The sequence below is a fragment of the Oryx dammah genome, unplaced genomic scaffold (genome assembly GCF_014754425.2).
Source record: "Oryx dammah isolate SB20612 unplaced genomic scaffold, SCBI_Odam_1.1 HiC_scaffold_6, whole genome shotgun sequence".
In the NCBI taxonomy this organism is placed as follows: domain Eukaryota; kingdom Metazoa; phylum Chordata; class Mammalia; order Artiodactyla; family Bovidae; genus Oryx; species Oryx dammah.
Window position 1 is genome coordinate 33438706 of NW_024070190.1, and position 15576 is coordinate 33454281.

The window sequence follows — 15576 nt, forward strand, 5'->3', positions numbered from 1 at the left end:
GCATAACAAAAGACCCCCGAGTTGTATCTTATGAGCTCTATTATCTCCTAGTGGATTGCTGTAGGGTTTACTTACAAAATTGCAAAGTACTGAACGGCTTCTTTGCCCGTCTTATCGCAGGGATCAGAGGTCAGATGTCTCCTACACCTGGGCAGATACTGACAGGACCCGTTAGGGACTGGGCAAGTCTACGCACGTCAGCACATATTTGTATTCCCTTTTCCTGCAGTTCAGCGAACAGAGACGAGACTAGGCTCCGAAAGACCAGCACGCCCTTATCTCCCGGTAAAAGCCATATTCCTGTCACTCTCCCGGGGCTCGTCCTCCGGTCCTACAGCTCCGGCTTACGTTGCGCAGGTGACCTGAACGGTCTAGGGCGGGGAAAGGCGGGGTCAGCCTCAGCAGCCAATCAGGACTCGGCCCCTTGCCCAGCCAATGGGGTTTAGCCAATCCGGCCTGACGAGGAAGCCCTGGGACAGTGCTTGCGCCTCTTGCTTCCAGCTTTGGGTGGCGCTACGTGGGGTCAGCTGGTTCCGGTCGTGGTCCTTGCTCGCTCGCTCCCTCTTCGGGAAGCCCTCGGTGTGCCGTCCCGGAGGCCATGGGGCGTCAGTGGGGGCCCGCCATGAGGGCAGCTGAGCAGGCGGGCTGCGTCGTGAGCGCCTCCCGGGCAGGGCAGCCCGAGGCAGGCTCCTGGAGCTGCAGCGGGGTGATCCTGAACCGTCGCCCGGGCCTGGTGCTGTGCCATGGGGGCATCTTCACCCCCTTCCTGCGGGCCGGCAGCGGGGCGCTGACCGCTGCGAGCGCCACCTTCCTGCCCGGAGACAGTTGCGGCGACGACCTGCGCCTGCACGTGCAGTGGGGCCCAACCGCCGCAAGTCCCGCAGGCCGCGCGGAGCGGGGTCGCCCGGGGTTGTGCACGCCCCACTGCGCCAGCCTGGAAACCAGCCCGCCCTCCCGGCCTCGCGGGCGGCCACTGCAGCCCCCGCGCCCCGCCGAGCTTCTGCTGCTGTTGAGCTGCCCAGCCTTCCGGGGTCACTTCGCGCATCTCTTCGGCGGCGAGGAGGCCGAGCAGTGGCGCTTTGCAAACGCCGCACCGGATGATGAGGTGTCGGAGGAGGAGGAGGAGGACCAGCTGAGAGCGCTAGGGTGGTTCGCGCTGCTTCGCGTGCGGCCAGAGACGGAGAAGGAGGCGGAGGAGCGAGGGCCGGTATTGGCCGTGGCGCCTCTCGGGGACGTGCCCAAGGGCGCACCGCTCCTAGCTTGCGGCTCCCCGTTCGGGGCCTTCTGCCCGGACATCTTTCTCAATACGCTCAGCCGCGGCGTGCTCAGCAACTCGGTCGGCCCGCTGCTGCTCACCGATGCCCGCTGCCTGCCAGGCACGGAGGGTGGAGGCGTGTTCGCGTCACGGCCCGCGGGGGCGTTGGTGGCGCTGGTGGCTGCACCCCTTTGCTGGAAGGCCCGCGAGTGGGTGGGCCTCACGCTGCTCTGCGCCGCCGCCCCACTGCTCAGCGTCGCCCGAGCCGCCCTCTACCGCCTTCACCCCGACACTGCCGCCCTGGCTGCCCTCCTACCGCCTGAGATGGGTGCCCCGTGGGGCCTGCCCCTCCGATACCGAGACCCCGGGCCCCCTTGGGCAGCTGCGGCCGTGCTGGTGGAGTGTGGTTCGGTCTGGGGCTCCGGAGTGGCCGTGGCGCCCCGTCTGGTGGTGACCTGCCGACATGTGGCTCCTCGGGAGACGGCGAGGGTCCTGGTGCGCTCCACCACCCCCAAGTAAGGCCCTCAAGGTTGCCCGCACTCCACTCCCTCACCAGGTGTCAGGTCTAGATTCCAGGCCTCAAGTCATAATCCTGAGGACTACGGATGCCTTCTGGTCTCAGGCTCATGCCTTGGTGGTGCACTGTGTGTAGGGACCTGGGACCCTCCTCTCATCCTTGGTACTCAGAACCTCAGAGTAAGGAGTTCTTTGCCTCCTGGCAGAGGGTGAATGGGACTTGGGCAAGATGCCAAGCAACTCGAGGTCTGTGGCGGCGTTCAGCATCCCTGGCTAAGCATCATTGAGCTCCCACTCCCAGTCTGAATTCCTTCTGAGCAACTCCTCTGTCTTAGCCTTGCACCCACACACCAGAGGCCCTTAAATGGAGTCTTCCTAACCCTGTTCTCTTTCCCCTGAATGCCTAGTGAAATGCCAGGGGCCCAGGGTGCCACCCTCCTGGAGCAAGAGAGGAGCCTTTTACTCTTACTTGCTTTATCTCTTAGATCTTAACCAGAACATCCCTTCTGGATCAGAATGACAGATATGGGGTTCCACCTAATAAGAGTATTAGAGTGGGGCCCAGGCAAATAGGTATATTTTGAATAGTTGTGGGGTGGTCTTGGCTGCCAGTTTAGAACTTCAGACAGTCATTTGTCCCCTCTCTGCAAGGAAAGCACTCTTGCTGTCATGTACTTTCACTTGCTCTTGACAGTGGAGTCGGCAGCCTCGGCTTCTTGGCTTGATTTTCTAGACTTTTCACTTGCTCTGACAGTGGAGTTGGCAGCCTCGGCTTCTTGGCTTGATTTTCTAATACATGTTCTTTCTGTTTCTTCTGTAGTCCCAGATGTTTTACCTAGGCCAAAACAAAGCACTATAGCACCTTGGTGTTAATGCCTGGTCTCCTGTACGTGGTCCAACCCAACTTCTCAGCCCAGATCTTCCCAAACGCCTCTACTGAACTTCCAAGGTTAACGCAGCCTGGCTTTGCCATAGAAATCCCCTCTGACAATCAACAGGATGGCCATGACTGTATAGGGAAGACTGATACTGAGAATTTTCCTCTGTGTGCGGTCCCCAATTCCTCCCCCCTCCTACCGTCCCCCACCCCAACATGCTCTTGGTCCTAGGGAACCCACCAGGTCTGGAAGCTACTCCCGCAGAGTGTGTAACAGGCAGCCATGCATAATCTTGGGCAATGTGCTTAATCTGTCTAAGCTGCTTTCCCAGGAATTGACATGTAAAGTCTTCTTACTGCCACATAGTAAGAGCTGTAGAAGTGCTAGCATCTATATAAACACGGACCCAGAGGATGAAATTGTATCATGTCTGTCCCACTGAATGACAAGACTGTTGGTATCAAATGAGGCAGAAAAGGAAGACTCTGGGAAAATCAGCCCTGGCTTCTCCTGCTAACTGTGTGCTGGTGCTGCTGCTGTTGCTAAGTCGCTTCAGTTGTGTCTGACTCTGTGCGACCCCACAGACGGCAATGCACCAGGCTCCTCCGTCCGTGGGATTTTCCAGGCAAGAGTACTGGAGTGGGGTGCCATTGCCTTCTCCCACGAACTGTGTGACTGTGAGATATATTTACTCAACCTCTCTGGGCCTCAAAAGCACCATCTGAAATGGAGATAATACCAGTGTCTAGTTCATGGGGCTGCTCTGAGGACTGAATGAAATGATGTCCATAGAACATTAACACCAGGCCTGGCCCACAGTGCTCCCTGGGTGCTGGGTGTCTGTGATCATGATAATGTGCAGGAACCTGTCTAGAGAGGTACTCTGCACTTGTAAAGCATGTTTGGAAATTCCACAGAACAGCTAAGTGATGTGCCCAGAGTTGCTTGCGGGTATGTTCCAGGGCTAACACTAAATCTTTTGAGTCCCAAGTTCATGATTTTCACTGTTACTCATTGTTTTGCTTCCTCCCAGTGCTAAAGGTTGGGAGAGCTAACCTGTCATTTGGTTTCTCTTGTGTCCAGGAGTGCCATAATCTGGGGACGCGTGGTGTTTGCCACCCAGGAGACGTCTCCCTATGACATAGCAGTTTTGAGCTTGGAGGATGACCTAGATGGTGTCCCTGTCCCTGTGCCCGCTGAGCAGTTCCATGAAGGTAATGAACAAAGGGTCCCTTTGGTTAGGAAAGGACCTTGGAAAATCAGTGTTGGGCACATCAAGCCTACAGATCAGGGGCCAGCTCCTCAGGTCAGCTTCCTTCCTCACTCCTGCTGGAGTCAAGCTGGCACCTTGTTGCATCCTGGTTACAGTGCTTTGGCTGGAGTTGCTCTTAGAGGCCTCCTTGCTGTGCTCAGCATGCCCACAGGGCTGGGCCGGGGGGTGGGGGGGCAGGTGAATTCTCAGCGGAAGGTAAAAAGCATGTCTATTTCCTGAGGCCCCACAGCAGTGAAGTGTGGAGGTGCTGAAACTTGAGGACTCCTTATAACACTACAGGCTGGTCTGTGAGGCTCCAGTGGCATGATCTGAGTAAAAGGCCTTGTGATGCTGCCACAGAAGTACCAGATGTTTTGGTTTGTGGATGTGATTTGTTATAACGTAACAAGGATTATGAGCTCACTGCTTTGGCATCTCTTCTGCCACTTAGTAGCCCTGTATCCTTGGACAGCCAACTTAATATTCTTTGTCTTGGTTTCCACATTTGTAAAATGGGGATCATGCTACTTACTCCTAGGTCTTGTGAGGACTGGGTGAAATATTGCCTGTAAAGCACTTGGTGAAGGAAGGTGGTGCCCATTTTGTAGTCATTGTCAGCGTTTTGTTTTCACCAATAGACTTTTTAGTCCCAGGAGTTGGGTGTTAATTCCACAAACATGTATTGAGCCCCTGGCTAGATGCTAGGAATCCTAAAAAGTGACTACCCAGTCCAGAAGGGGAATGAGGGCTGAAGAGAAGTGACGGAGCAGATACAGTGAGGTCCTGACCTCTTTCTGTAGGGGCCTGGGGAAAGTTCTCATGGAGGCAACAGGCGTCTGAGCAGAAACTAGAAAGGCAGACAGGGTTTGGAAATTTGGAGAGGACCGGTAGGGAGGGGGCTTGGCGAGTGTATGAGTCCTGCCAGACAGAGGAGGCTCCCCAGCTTAACCCTCCTTCCTTCCCTGGCAGGCGAGGCTGTCAGTGTAGTGGGCTTCGGTGTCTTCGGCCAGGCTTGTGGGCCCTCAGTGACCTCAGGCATCCTGTCGGCTGTGGTGCAGGTGGATGACACACCGGTGATGCTGCAGACCACGTGTGCCGTGCATGGTGGCTCCAGCGGGGGACCTCTCTTCTCTGCATGCTCCGGGGACCTCCTGGGTAACCAGCTCCTTGGCCCTCTCCCAGCCTTCCCCTGGCCAGAGCCTCAGTCTCACCCACGAGTGCTCAGTGGCCAGCCCTGGGAGCCACCCTCTGTCTGGAAAGATGAGGGGCCTTACGCCCAGGGGTAATTAGCCAAGGTTTTTGGACTGTTGTGCTTCTGAGGTCGGAGAGGATGGATGCTGGGCTTGGAGGGAAGAGATCTGGGTTCTAGTCCTTTCTCTGCCACTAAGGCACTCCACGACCTTAGGTAAGTCACTTAATATCATTTGATCTGTGAAACTCAGTAGTTGGATGAGTCCAAGGGTCGCAAACTCAAAAGCCCAACCTACCAGTTGGGCAGGTAAAGTGAATGAGTGAATGAATGAGTGAGTGAGTGAGTGAGTCTTCAGTGAGTGGAGGGTAAAGGAAAAACGGGGTGAACACCACTCAACTCTAGCACATTCTTGCCTCATTACAAAGATATGTGGGCCTAACACTGGCTGACTTTACAGTTTTTCACAAGGAAGTGTGAACTCTTTTTTTTTCAATAAATATGTATTTCTTAAATCTTTTGATTTAAAAATTTTGTTAACTCGTTTGGTTTTTTTTTTAATCTGTTTTAAAAAAAGCCAACCATGAGTCCACATGGATACCTCCACCTACAGTCCAGCACACAGGGTTCATGCAAGCCTTCCCCTTCCCTTATTTCTGACTGCTTTCTCCCACAGTGAGAAACATTGCCTTTCTGTTGCTAGCTGCAGTAGATTTATTTATTTCTTCAACTATAGTGTACAAAAAAAGTACTTTCAGAATTCCTAACCACATCCCTGTGAGAAACAGATTTACCAACTAGAAGACAATATTTGAGCGAGTACCGTTCTTTAGCCTTAAAGTGTCCAGTCAAAAGGCTGTTTTCCAAAGTTTCTTAGATTAGCTCCTTCCCCTTCAGAATGGTTATGTGATTCATTTGAAAGACAGTTAGGTGCATTCATCCTAGTCTGCATTCCATCTCTCTCCCATATACTGGTTGACCTTCTAAAAGATGTGTACAGATAAGTGGATACAGAGATAAATATAAATGCATGTATGCATGAGTTTGTGGGTGTGTATATGTGTATACCTATGTCTCTTATCTCGGTCTGCTGAGAGAGGCCAGAAGCCAGTGACACTCCAGTGGCAATGAGCATGCCAAGAGTCCATGTCTTGGTTTCTAAGAGTCATTCTCTAATAAAAAGAACCAGGAACTGACTGATTCCAGGGCTGCTTTGTGGTGCTGGAAAGGAAGGAAACTCTAAGAAAAACCAAATGATGAGCATGTCAAATGTTGAAAAACCCAAGAGCTGATGTGCAGGAGCTCCTGTTGGAACAATTTGAACAACAAAACAAATAGCAGTAGTATTGCATTGTAACCCAAGAAAAGAATGAATACTCGTCAGTCTATACTAATATAAGTTAATATTGAATGGATTTAAAAATGGAGCCAAAGGATAGCTTTCCCTTATGGAAGAATTTCTATTAGTAAATGTTGGAGAAATGAAGCTCAGTAGTTGTAGCACATGGGCCTAGTTGCCCCATAGCATAGAGGATCTTCCCAGACCAGGGATTGAACTGGTGTCCCTTGTATTGTAAGCCAGATTTTTAACCACTGGACTATCAGGCACGCCCTATCACCTCAGTCTTAATCTTGAGAAAACATCAGGTCAACCCAAATTGAGGGACATTCTACAGAATAACTGACCTGTACTCTTCAAAGTGTCAAGGCTGTGAAAGGTAAAGACTGGAAGTGACTCAGATAGGAGGAGACCTAGGAGACTTGATGACTAAATGCCACGTGGGATCAGAAAAAGAGCATTAGTGCAAACCCTGGTCCGTCTAAGTGAGTTCTGTACTCTAGTTAATAGCATTTCACGAAGCTTAATTTCTTGGTTTTGATCAATGTGGTGTGGTGACATAAGGAAAAGCTGGGTGCAGGATGTACAGGAACTCTGTACTATTTGGGCAAGACTTCTGTAAGCCTAAAATTTTCTTCAAAAAATTCATACACATGCACTGAGCCGGCCACCCAAAACTTATGTGCGAGTCTGATTCATTTATTCATTCACTCACCAAGTACGTGTTGAGGTCTTGCTATGCCAGGCACTCTTCCAGGTTCTGGGGAGATTATGAATAAAACACAGCAGCCCGGCCCTCATGGAGCTGAAAGATAACAGAAGTTGGAGAGAAAAATAACAAAATAAGTGAGACATAGTGTGTCAGATCCTTATAGTGCTAGGGAGAAAGTAAAGCCAGGAAGGAGGAGTGGGGTGTAAGGGGCCTATGTCAATACATGAAGCCTGGTGTCTGTCACTATGAGGCGTATTCAGCACCCCCGTCCCCCACAGGCCTAGGGCCTCCAGGATAGAGGTGGGTCTCCCTCCCTTCCCTGAGCCTTCGCTCATACCCTCTTTTCCTCTCTGTCTTCTGAACAGGCATCGTTGCCAGCAACACCCGGGACAATAACACAGGGGCCACATACCCCCACCTGAACTTCAGCATCCCCATCACGGTGCTCCAGCCAGCCCTGCAGCAGTACAGCCAGACAGGCGACTTGGGTGGCTTCCGCCAGCTAGACCGCGCCTCCGAGCCAGTGAGGGTGGTGTGGCGGCTGCAGCGGCCCCCAGCAGAGGCCCTGCGGAGCAAGCTCTGAAGCTGTGTCACCCCTCTGCGGGGGAGAGCAGCCCTTTGATGCCGTGGGGAGGGCTGATGCTGGGGGCCTCATGATCCAGATGGGACCCACCAGGGCCCAGTTGCCTCCCCTTGACTACCCACCTTGCTCAGCTCTGGAGTCTGGACCAAACGTCTCTTTAGCCTCTGCGGACCTCTTACCGGGCAGGCTGTTTGGAGGTGCTTTCTCTCTCTGCCCCCTGACAGTAGACTGAGCTCTGCTCCTTCCCTTCTGGCGAACTCAGGACAGCCGTACGACAGCCCTGGTCCTGACAGAGATGCGGGCTGCAAGGCAGGCCCAGTCCTGGTCTCGAGTCTGTCCCCCGTCACCCGATGGTCGCTGGCCGCCTGGAGCAGCATCTTCCCTGTGGCCCTGGCTCCTCTCTGCCCTCGGTCAGAATGGCACTGATAGAGCACTGGGGCTCCCTCGGAAAACCTCAGCAGAGGGGCTCTGCTCCGAAGACCAGAGGTGCAGGAAGAAGCGTCGTCCTGTTCCGTGGGCCAGCAGTGGCATCCCTGGAAGCCAGGACTCCCGGCTTTCCGTATGTCAGGTGCCCTGACCTCTGGGGCACTCGGACACAGTGCCTTAGTCTTCCAGCCCGTGAAATGGGCCTCAGGGATCTGGGGTGGGGTGGGGTGGAGGGGTGGGATGTGTCTTGCTGGGCTGTCTGGTTGGGGTTCAGGAATAAACAGGACCTCCAAGGGATGGGTCCTTGTATGTCAGATTCTTTTTTCTTTCTTTGTTTCAAGAGTTGAATGGGGAATAGGAAAGCTCCAGGCACAGAAGTACACACTTTCTGTCCTGCTGTCTCAGTGGGGTTTGATCTCACAGGACGTGTCAGACTCGACCTAGTAGCTGGTTGTAGTGCCAGTCAGCCCTAGATGGGCTTGTAGGCCTGGGTCAGTAGTGGTCCTGGCCTGGTAGCAGGTGTTTACAGGGTGCCTAGCTGTGCCAGGCCTGGGAATGGACAGGAGTTGGGGAATTCAAAGGTGAACAAGGCCACGGTGGCCTCTAGGAGTTAAGACCAACCCCTGAAATCAGGAACATGTATTGCATGCCCAGGGCCTTGTGTGCGCCAGCCTTCAAGAAATAATTGTTAAATCATTGACAGATTGAATGCAATTTGGGAACAACTGGGACAGGAGTGAAATGGGGTGGGGCTCTAATCTAAGCAGAGAGAATTGCTCTGAGTACTTTGTTTCAATATCTATTTGTTGAGTGCCGGCTCTGGGCAACCACAGAACACTCTGGAGACAGTGATTCTCCTCTGTGTGGATTAGGAAAGGGGCCAGAGGGCAAATGTTTTAATAGCTCGAATGAAAGCCTGTAGTGAATTAATGGGTGGCGAAGGAGGGCTGGGGTCTGACTTGGCTATGAGTGGGAGGGGAGAGGATTTATTCCAGCATGTGTGGGTGCCAAGGAGCTCAGGCTGTGCTGGGGAAACGGGTGTGTGCCCCCCACCCTGCCCTGATTAGTGGAGCAAGCAGGGCCTCTCTGCCCTGTTCAGATGGAAGACTGTGTCCAAGGGCCCCAAGGATGGAGGATCAAGCAAGGATTCATCCATGTGACTCACGAGTTGAACCCTGAGGGGAGACTAAAGTGTTTACCAGATGGGCTGGAAACAGGGAGGGTGTCCAGGTTGAAGGCAGCAGGGCCTGGGACAAGGAATTGTGGTACTATACATATGTCTTGCCAGGCTTAGTGGAGAAAAGATTGGAACGGAGGCTAGAGAACCAGTGACAATGGGCCTGGTGAGGGGAAGACGGCCGAGGCAGGCCTGGTGGGTATGGAGAAGCTCCAGCGTGACACCGGAAGTGGGCTTGATTGGATGTGGGGCGACGCAGAGAGACAAGAGGGGTCAAGCGGTGCTGGGTCTCTGGCCAGGATGGTGATGAGTGGCTGGCAAGTTTAGGGACAAGATGTTTCCCTGGGGTGTCTGTGGGACCTCAAGTGGAGAGCAGAGCAGGCTGTTGAGTAAGTCCCATGAGTTAGGATAATGCAGGAAAAGGTCCCCTCTCCCCCAGTTCAGTGGCTAAAGACAATAGAAGTGTGTTCATTGCTCATAGAAAGTCCAAAGTCGTGCACCTGACCAGGAAAGTTGGGGTGGTGGTGGCTGTCATGCATTTGGGGTTAAGGGACCCGAACTCCTTCCCTTCTACAGCTCTTATCCCTGGGCCTGGGACCTCAGACCCTAGCAGGTCTTCTGTATCCTGCTAGTGGGTGGGGCAAGAGAGAGTGGAGAAGATATTATGGCTTCTTTTTTAAAAAAATTATTTTTTATTTTGAAACAGTTTCAGACTTACAGAAAAGTAGCAAGAATCCTGACACACCCTTCCCCCAGACACCCCTTACCGCCTGTGCCAAACACCCCAGTGATGTTCTCCGTGACAAAAAGAGCTCATCTGGGATCATGAATTGTACCCATTTGCCGTGGCTCTCTCCCCACCTTGACGTGGAGCAGCTCCTAGTCTTTCCTTGAGTTTGATGCCCTTGACCTTCCTGAAGTCATTCTGTAGACTGTGTCTTGGTGTGGGTTTGTCCCTACTTCCACATGATTAGATTCAGGATGTACATCTTTGGGATATTACACTAGTGATGTCTTCTCATTTTCTCCTCCTGGGTGTCACACGATCTTTGTCAAATAACAGATGATAATATCAATTCTTTGACTAAGATGATGCCTGCTAGGTTTCTCCACTATAAATTTTCTTTTTTGTTTGTCATTAATAGGTATTTGTGTGGAAATATTTGAAGACTGTGTAAAAATACTGTTCCCCACCCAGTTTCATCTACTATGCTTATCACGCATTGATGTCCCTTGACAAAATAACTTTAATGTTTGCCAAATGGTAATCTTTTGTTTTCATTTTTCCTCCTACATTTATTCATGGGCATTCTATTGAAGTGAAAGCTTTCCCTTCTCTCTGTTTAACTATGTTTTTGTGGAATCATGGATTTGTATTTTAATCAGTGGATTATAATCTATTATTGTCATTATTTTGATGCCCAAATTGTCCCTATTGGCTGGTGGGAACTCCTTCAAACTAACTTCTGTGTTCTTTTGGCCTCTCCTCATCATTTTTTTTTTTTTAAATTAATTTAGTTGGCCGTGCCGGGTCTCACTTGTGGCACAGGAACACTTAGTTGTGGCATGTGGGATCTAGTTCCCCCACCAGGGATTAATCCTCGGCCCCCTGCTGGGAGCAAGGAGTCTTAACCATTGGACCACCAAGGAAGTCCCCTCCCCATCATTCTTTGAGAACTTCCTTTAAAACGTACTGTTCTAGACCTACCTTGCACTTTCCCTGGAATCAGTCACTTCTCTGGGGTCCTTTTTCATTAGAGAATGGTATTTAGAAACAAATATCTAGGTACTGGGTATGCTTCTCACTGAGGTGTTGCTGCTCCCAGGCCCTCTCAGTAGACAGAACGTAGATCTGCATTTATTTCTGTCTCTATATATTGTAAGCCACGAGTTAACACCGACAGTTGCAGTTTGAAACTACAAGCTCAATACCACAAGGTTCATTCTAGCTGTCCCCTTTTCATATTGGTACCTCCCTCCTTTCAGTGGGAAACACAGCTCCGTTATCCTCAATATATTAACTTGTTTGTTCCACCCCCTACATGTAGCCAATCTTCTGACCCCATCAGGCTGTGTCCCTGCCTCTCTGCTCTGATGCTGCTCTTAAACAGGCCACCATTACTGCTTTGCACAAGCCTGCCTCGTGATTTTTTTTACTTCATTAGTAAAAAGGGAAGAAAGTCACCCTTGCTTCTTAACTGCTTCAGCCCAGAAGTGACATTATAATCGCTCCTGCTCACATTCCTTCCATGAGAATCTGGCCCCAGCCAGCAGCAAAGTGGTGTGGGGGAGATTGGCAACGTAGTCCCTGGCTGGCAGATGCTCCTCGGCAGGCCCCCTGTGCCATAGAAGGGGAGAACGACCTTTGTGGAGAGCTGGCTGGCTCTGCCAAGCTAGGTCTTGTTTTAGTGCTGCTTTAGGAATGAAGACTCACTTGTATTACCAAAATAAAAGTCAGTTTGGTGTTAGATGCTCCTGCACAGGTGCTAGAAAGTGGCTTGGCCTGGGGAAGCTCTAGGGCCCTCTCGGCATGAGTGATGACTCAGCATCCCTCTCTGCTTTGCTTCCTCTCCTCTGGCCTTCTGGGCACTGAGTCTCTCCTCCTGTGTTAGTACAATTTGGTCTTTCTGGCCCTTCTCTCCATGACCTTTTACCTCTAGATTTCCTTGTCACATGCCCCATTATCAGATTTTCTCAATAAATGTCCAAGAGAGCAAATATCTGCTTGAGCCCATCATTTTCTCATGCCTTGCTACATCTGGGAGCAGGTGCAGTGAAGAGCCTGGGGCTGCCAGTGTCTAAGAGCAGGAACCCGCAGGAGCCTGAGAAAGGACAAGCAGTAGCACGGGAAGTAAACCAGGGAGGCTAAGACCTCGGTCAGCAGGGCAGACACAGGATGTTTTCCTCTCTTCTTTCCGCCCATGCATTATTGGACAGCATCTCCTGGCCATCCCCACGGTCAGGTGTGTCCATGAGTTCCAAAGCACAGAAGGGAGGTACCCCACTTCCAGGTCCGGCCTTTTCTGTGCCCTTACCCCCACCCGCTGGGAGTGGAGACATCCCTTAAAAGACACCTTGGCAGCCGCTTGGTGAAGGCAGCCCCTTTAGCTGGTCCCTGGATGATGGTGTGGGGTGGGCAGCTGCGTTAACCAGTCCACTGGCCAGGTACTGAAGCCCAGGCAAGTAATGCACTTCTGTTGTATTTGAGCCATTAGACTGGGGGGGCTGCTTGTCACAGCAGTAGAACCTAGCTTCATGAATGTAGCCTTCCCCTAGCTGTGAGCACTCTGCCAAACCACATTTCAAGGGAGAGAAGAAACTGGAGGATTCCCCCCGTTGTTTGAGGGTTGTGAATTTCGCTAAAACTGACCAGGTTCTTCAGATAAAGTTAAGAGTTGTCCCTTCCTCAAATGGGAATACCGCTTCTGTTTCTCTGGGCCCTTGAGTTGATCCGAGTACCATGGCGCTCCTCCCAGCCCTGGGAGCCAGCAGTAGAGACACCTGTTGCTGTCAGGGAATGTATGCCTTCAGGCCTTGCTGAGAGCCAGCAGTGCGTCCTCCTCTTAGGTTCTGGGATATTAGACAATCTGCCTGATGTTCCTACTATTATTATTGTTTTTTAAATTCAAGGTTCCCATCTTTCACTTTTTTCTAACTATTTTGGCCGTGCTATGCAACATGCAGGATCTCAATTCCCTGATCAGGGATTGAATCCGTGTCCCTGGCATTACGAGCTCACACTCTTAACCACTGGGCTGCCAGGGAAGTCCCCCTACTAATCATTAAGGTTCCATAGAACTACTGACGTTAGGGCATCTGAATTGTATCTCCCTGGTCCCTCCAGCATCTGGAAATTCAAAGACAAAAGTCCCTCGTTAGGCAAGGAGCCATGATTTTCAGTGCCAAAGATATGTATACTGTTGAGTGGGAAGAGAGGAGTGATATGGGGACAAGAAGGTTCCACTGGGACCCCCTCCCCTCTCTTGAATCAAGGTGTTCCCTGGTTGCCAAGAAGGTGTTGAATGACAGTCACACTTCCCCTAGTTTTCCTGGTGTGGGTCAGGTCCTTGGAGATGGGCCATACCAGCCCTGCAAGCCACGCCCCAAACCCAGCATGGGCCACTGCATGTCTCTCTCTCCTCCCTCCCAGCTTCAGGTTTGTGCTGCAATTTAAATAAGTCCTTTCCTGGTACCCTGCTGATTGGAATCCACTTCACCTGTATCGGTCCAGTCCTTCCACAAAACTCTCCTTGACCTTCCCAAGCCCCAGAGCTGTGTCCCTGCCCCAGGCAGGCCGTTTCCCACAGCGCCAGGGCACGTGCCCAGTGAACTTCTGATGCCTGTGTGACTCACCATTGAGTCTCTCCTATGCCTGCTCAGTGACCTCTGGCTCCCTTAGCGATGATGTCCTGGTTTTAGGGTCAAGACCCAGCTCCTCTCCTTTACTAACTATGTGATTTTGCTGATTTATTAGCTTGAGTTTCAGTTTCCTCATCTGTGAAGTGGAGATGAATAAGACTTACCTTGGAGGACCCACGTGTAAAGTAAATTTGAAAAGCTATTCAAAGCACTTAGTTTGTGTTCAACAAATATTAGTTACTATGTTTCTAGGAGTACTGGTAGGGTTGTTTCATCAGATATGAATCATTCTGGTTGTCAGGGGCCGGATGGAGGCAGGAGTGGAGAGGGACTGCTTATTGAGTGTGAGGTTTCTTTCTGGAGTGATGCAAATATCCTGGGCTTCCCTGGTGGCTCAGACAGTAAAGAATCCACCTGCAGTGCAGGAGACGTGGGTTCGATCCCTGGGTCAGGAATATCCCCTGGAGAAGGGCATGGCAACCCTCTCCAGTATTCTTGCCTGGAGAATCCCATGGACAGCTATGGGTCCTTGGGGTCACAAAGACATGAGTGAGCAACTAACATTTTGGGCTTCCCTTATAGCTCAGTAGGTAAAGAATCTGCCTGTAATGCAGGAGACCCGGGTTTGATTCCTAGGTTTGGAAGATCCCCTGGAGAAGGAAATGGCAACCCACTCCAGTATTCCTGCCTGGAGAATTCCATGGACAGAGGAACCTGGCAGGCCTCAGTCCATGTGGTCACCAGGAGTCAGACATGACTTAGCAACTAAACGATGGAATATCCTGGAGTTAGATAATGGTGAGGATTACATAGCCTTCACCCCATTGTCTTACGTTTTAAAAGTGAATTTTATGGTATGTGAATTATATCTTAATTTTTAAAAATCATTTAAGCAGGGACTTCCCTGGTGGTCTAGAGGTTAAGAATTTGCCTCACAATGCAGGGGACTTGGGTTCAATTCCTGGTTGGGGAACTAAGATCCCACATATACCTCAGAGAAACTAAGCCTGTGCACCAGAACTACTGAGCACGAGTTCCATAACTAAAGAGTGTGTGCACCACAGCAAAAGATCCCGCAGGCCACAACTAAGCCCCAGTGTGGCCAAATAAATATATTTTTAAAATCATTTAAGCAAACATTAGTGAACTCTGAGGGAACCAAGGGCTGGGGTCAGTGCCAGATGCTGGGGACTCAAAGTCCAGCAAAGCCAGGTCTCTGCCCCAAAGAGCTAGTCAATGGTGGTGTTTATCCTCAGTGTCAGAGTTTAACAACCTCCCCCACACACCGCACTTTCCTCTAGATCTTCCCAGGTGGTGCTAGCGGTAAAGAACCTGCCCGCCAATGTAGGAGACACAAGGGACGTGGGTTTGATCCCCAGGTCAGGAAGATGCCCTGGAGTGGGAAATGGCAGTCCACTCCAGTATTCTTGCCTGGAGAATCCCCATGGACAGAGGAGCCTGGCAGGCTACAGTCTATTGGGTTGAAAAGAGTTGGGCATGACTGTGTGCGTTCCCCCCCGACCCACACACACACCATTTTCCTCTAGGGGTTTCAGAAGGACTATGAGGAGATACAAGCTATTTGGAAGTTTGCAAAGCCCAGGACAAATGAAGGCTCACTGCACCCAGAACATCAAAGCCAACTCGGGGCTCTCTGATGCATCCCTGAGAGGCAGGGGTGGGATAGGCAGGGCTTATGGGCTCTCTATACCCCACACTCTGGCACAGTTGCTCTTCTGTGACCTCAAGGCCTGAGAGAAGGAGGTGCAGACTCCCATGCCTCTGACTGTGTTCTTTTCTTCAGCTCATGTTCTCACTGGGCAGGGTGCCAGCTGGATGGGAGGAGATGGGAGGATTCCCAAGGACCAGCAGATGCAGCCTGAGGTGTAT

At 51.4% G+C, this 15576-nt stretch overlaps 1 protein-coding gene across 3 annotated transcripts; it reads left to right on the top strand.

Moving 5' to 3' along the window:
- Nucleotides 1-126: 126 nt before the first annotated feature.
- TYSND1 (trypsin like peroxisomal matrix peptidase 1) lies at nt 127-10717 on the top strand. Of its 3 annotated transcripts, none has more exons than XR_005721327.1 (4): nt 127-1770; nt 3733-3863; nt 4871-5306; nt 7507-10717. XR_005721327.1 is itself a non-coding variant. In XM_040242183.1 (4 exons), the coding sequence occupies exons 1-4, from the start codon at nt 599-601 to the stop codon at nt 7722-7724; spliced, it is 1707 nt and encodes a 568-aa protein (XP_040098117.1). In that variant the 5' UTR covers nt 127-598; the 3' UTR covers nt 7725-10717. The 3 variants fall into 3 exon arrangements, 2 of the variants coding, with proteins under 2 accessions (XP_040098117.1, XP_040098118.1); XM_040242183.1 differs by having other exon boundaries at nt 4871-5056; XM_040242184.1 differs by lacking the exon at nt 4871-5306.
- The last annotated feature ends 4859 nt before the right edge of the window (nt 10718-15576 follow it).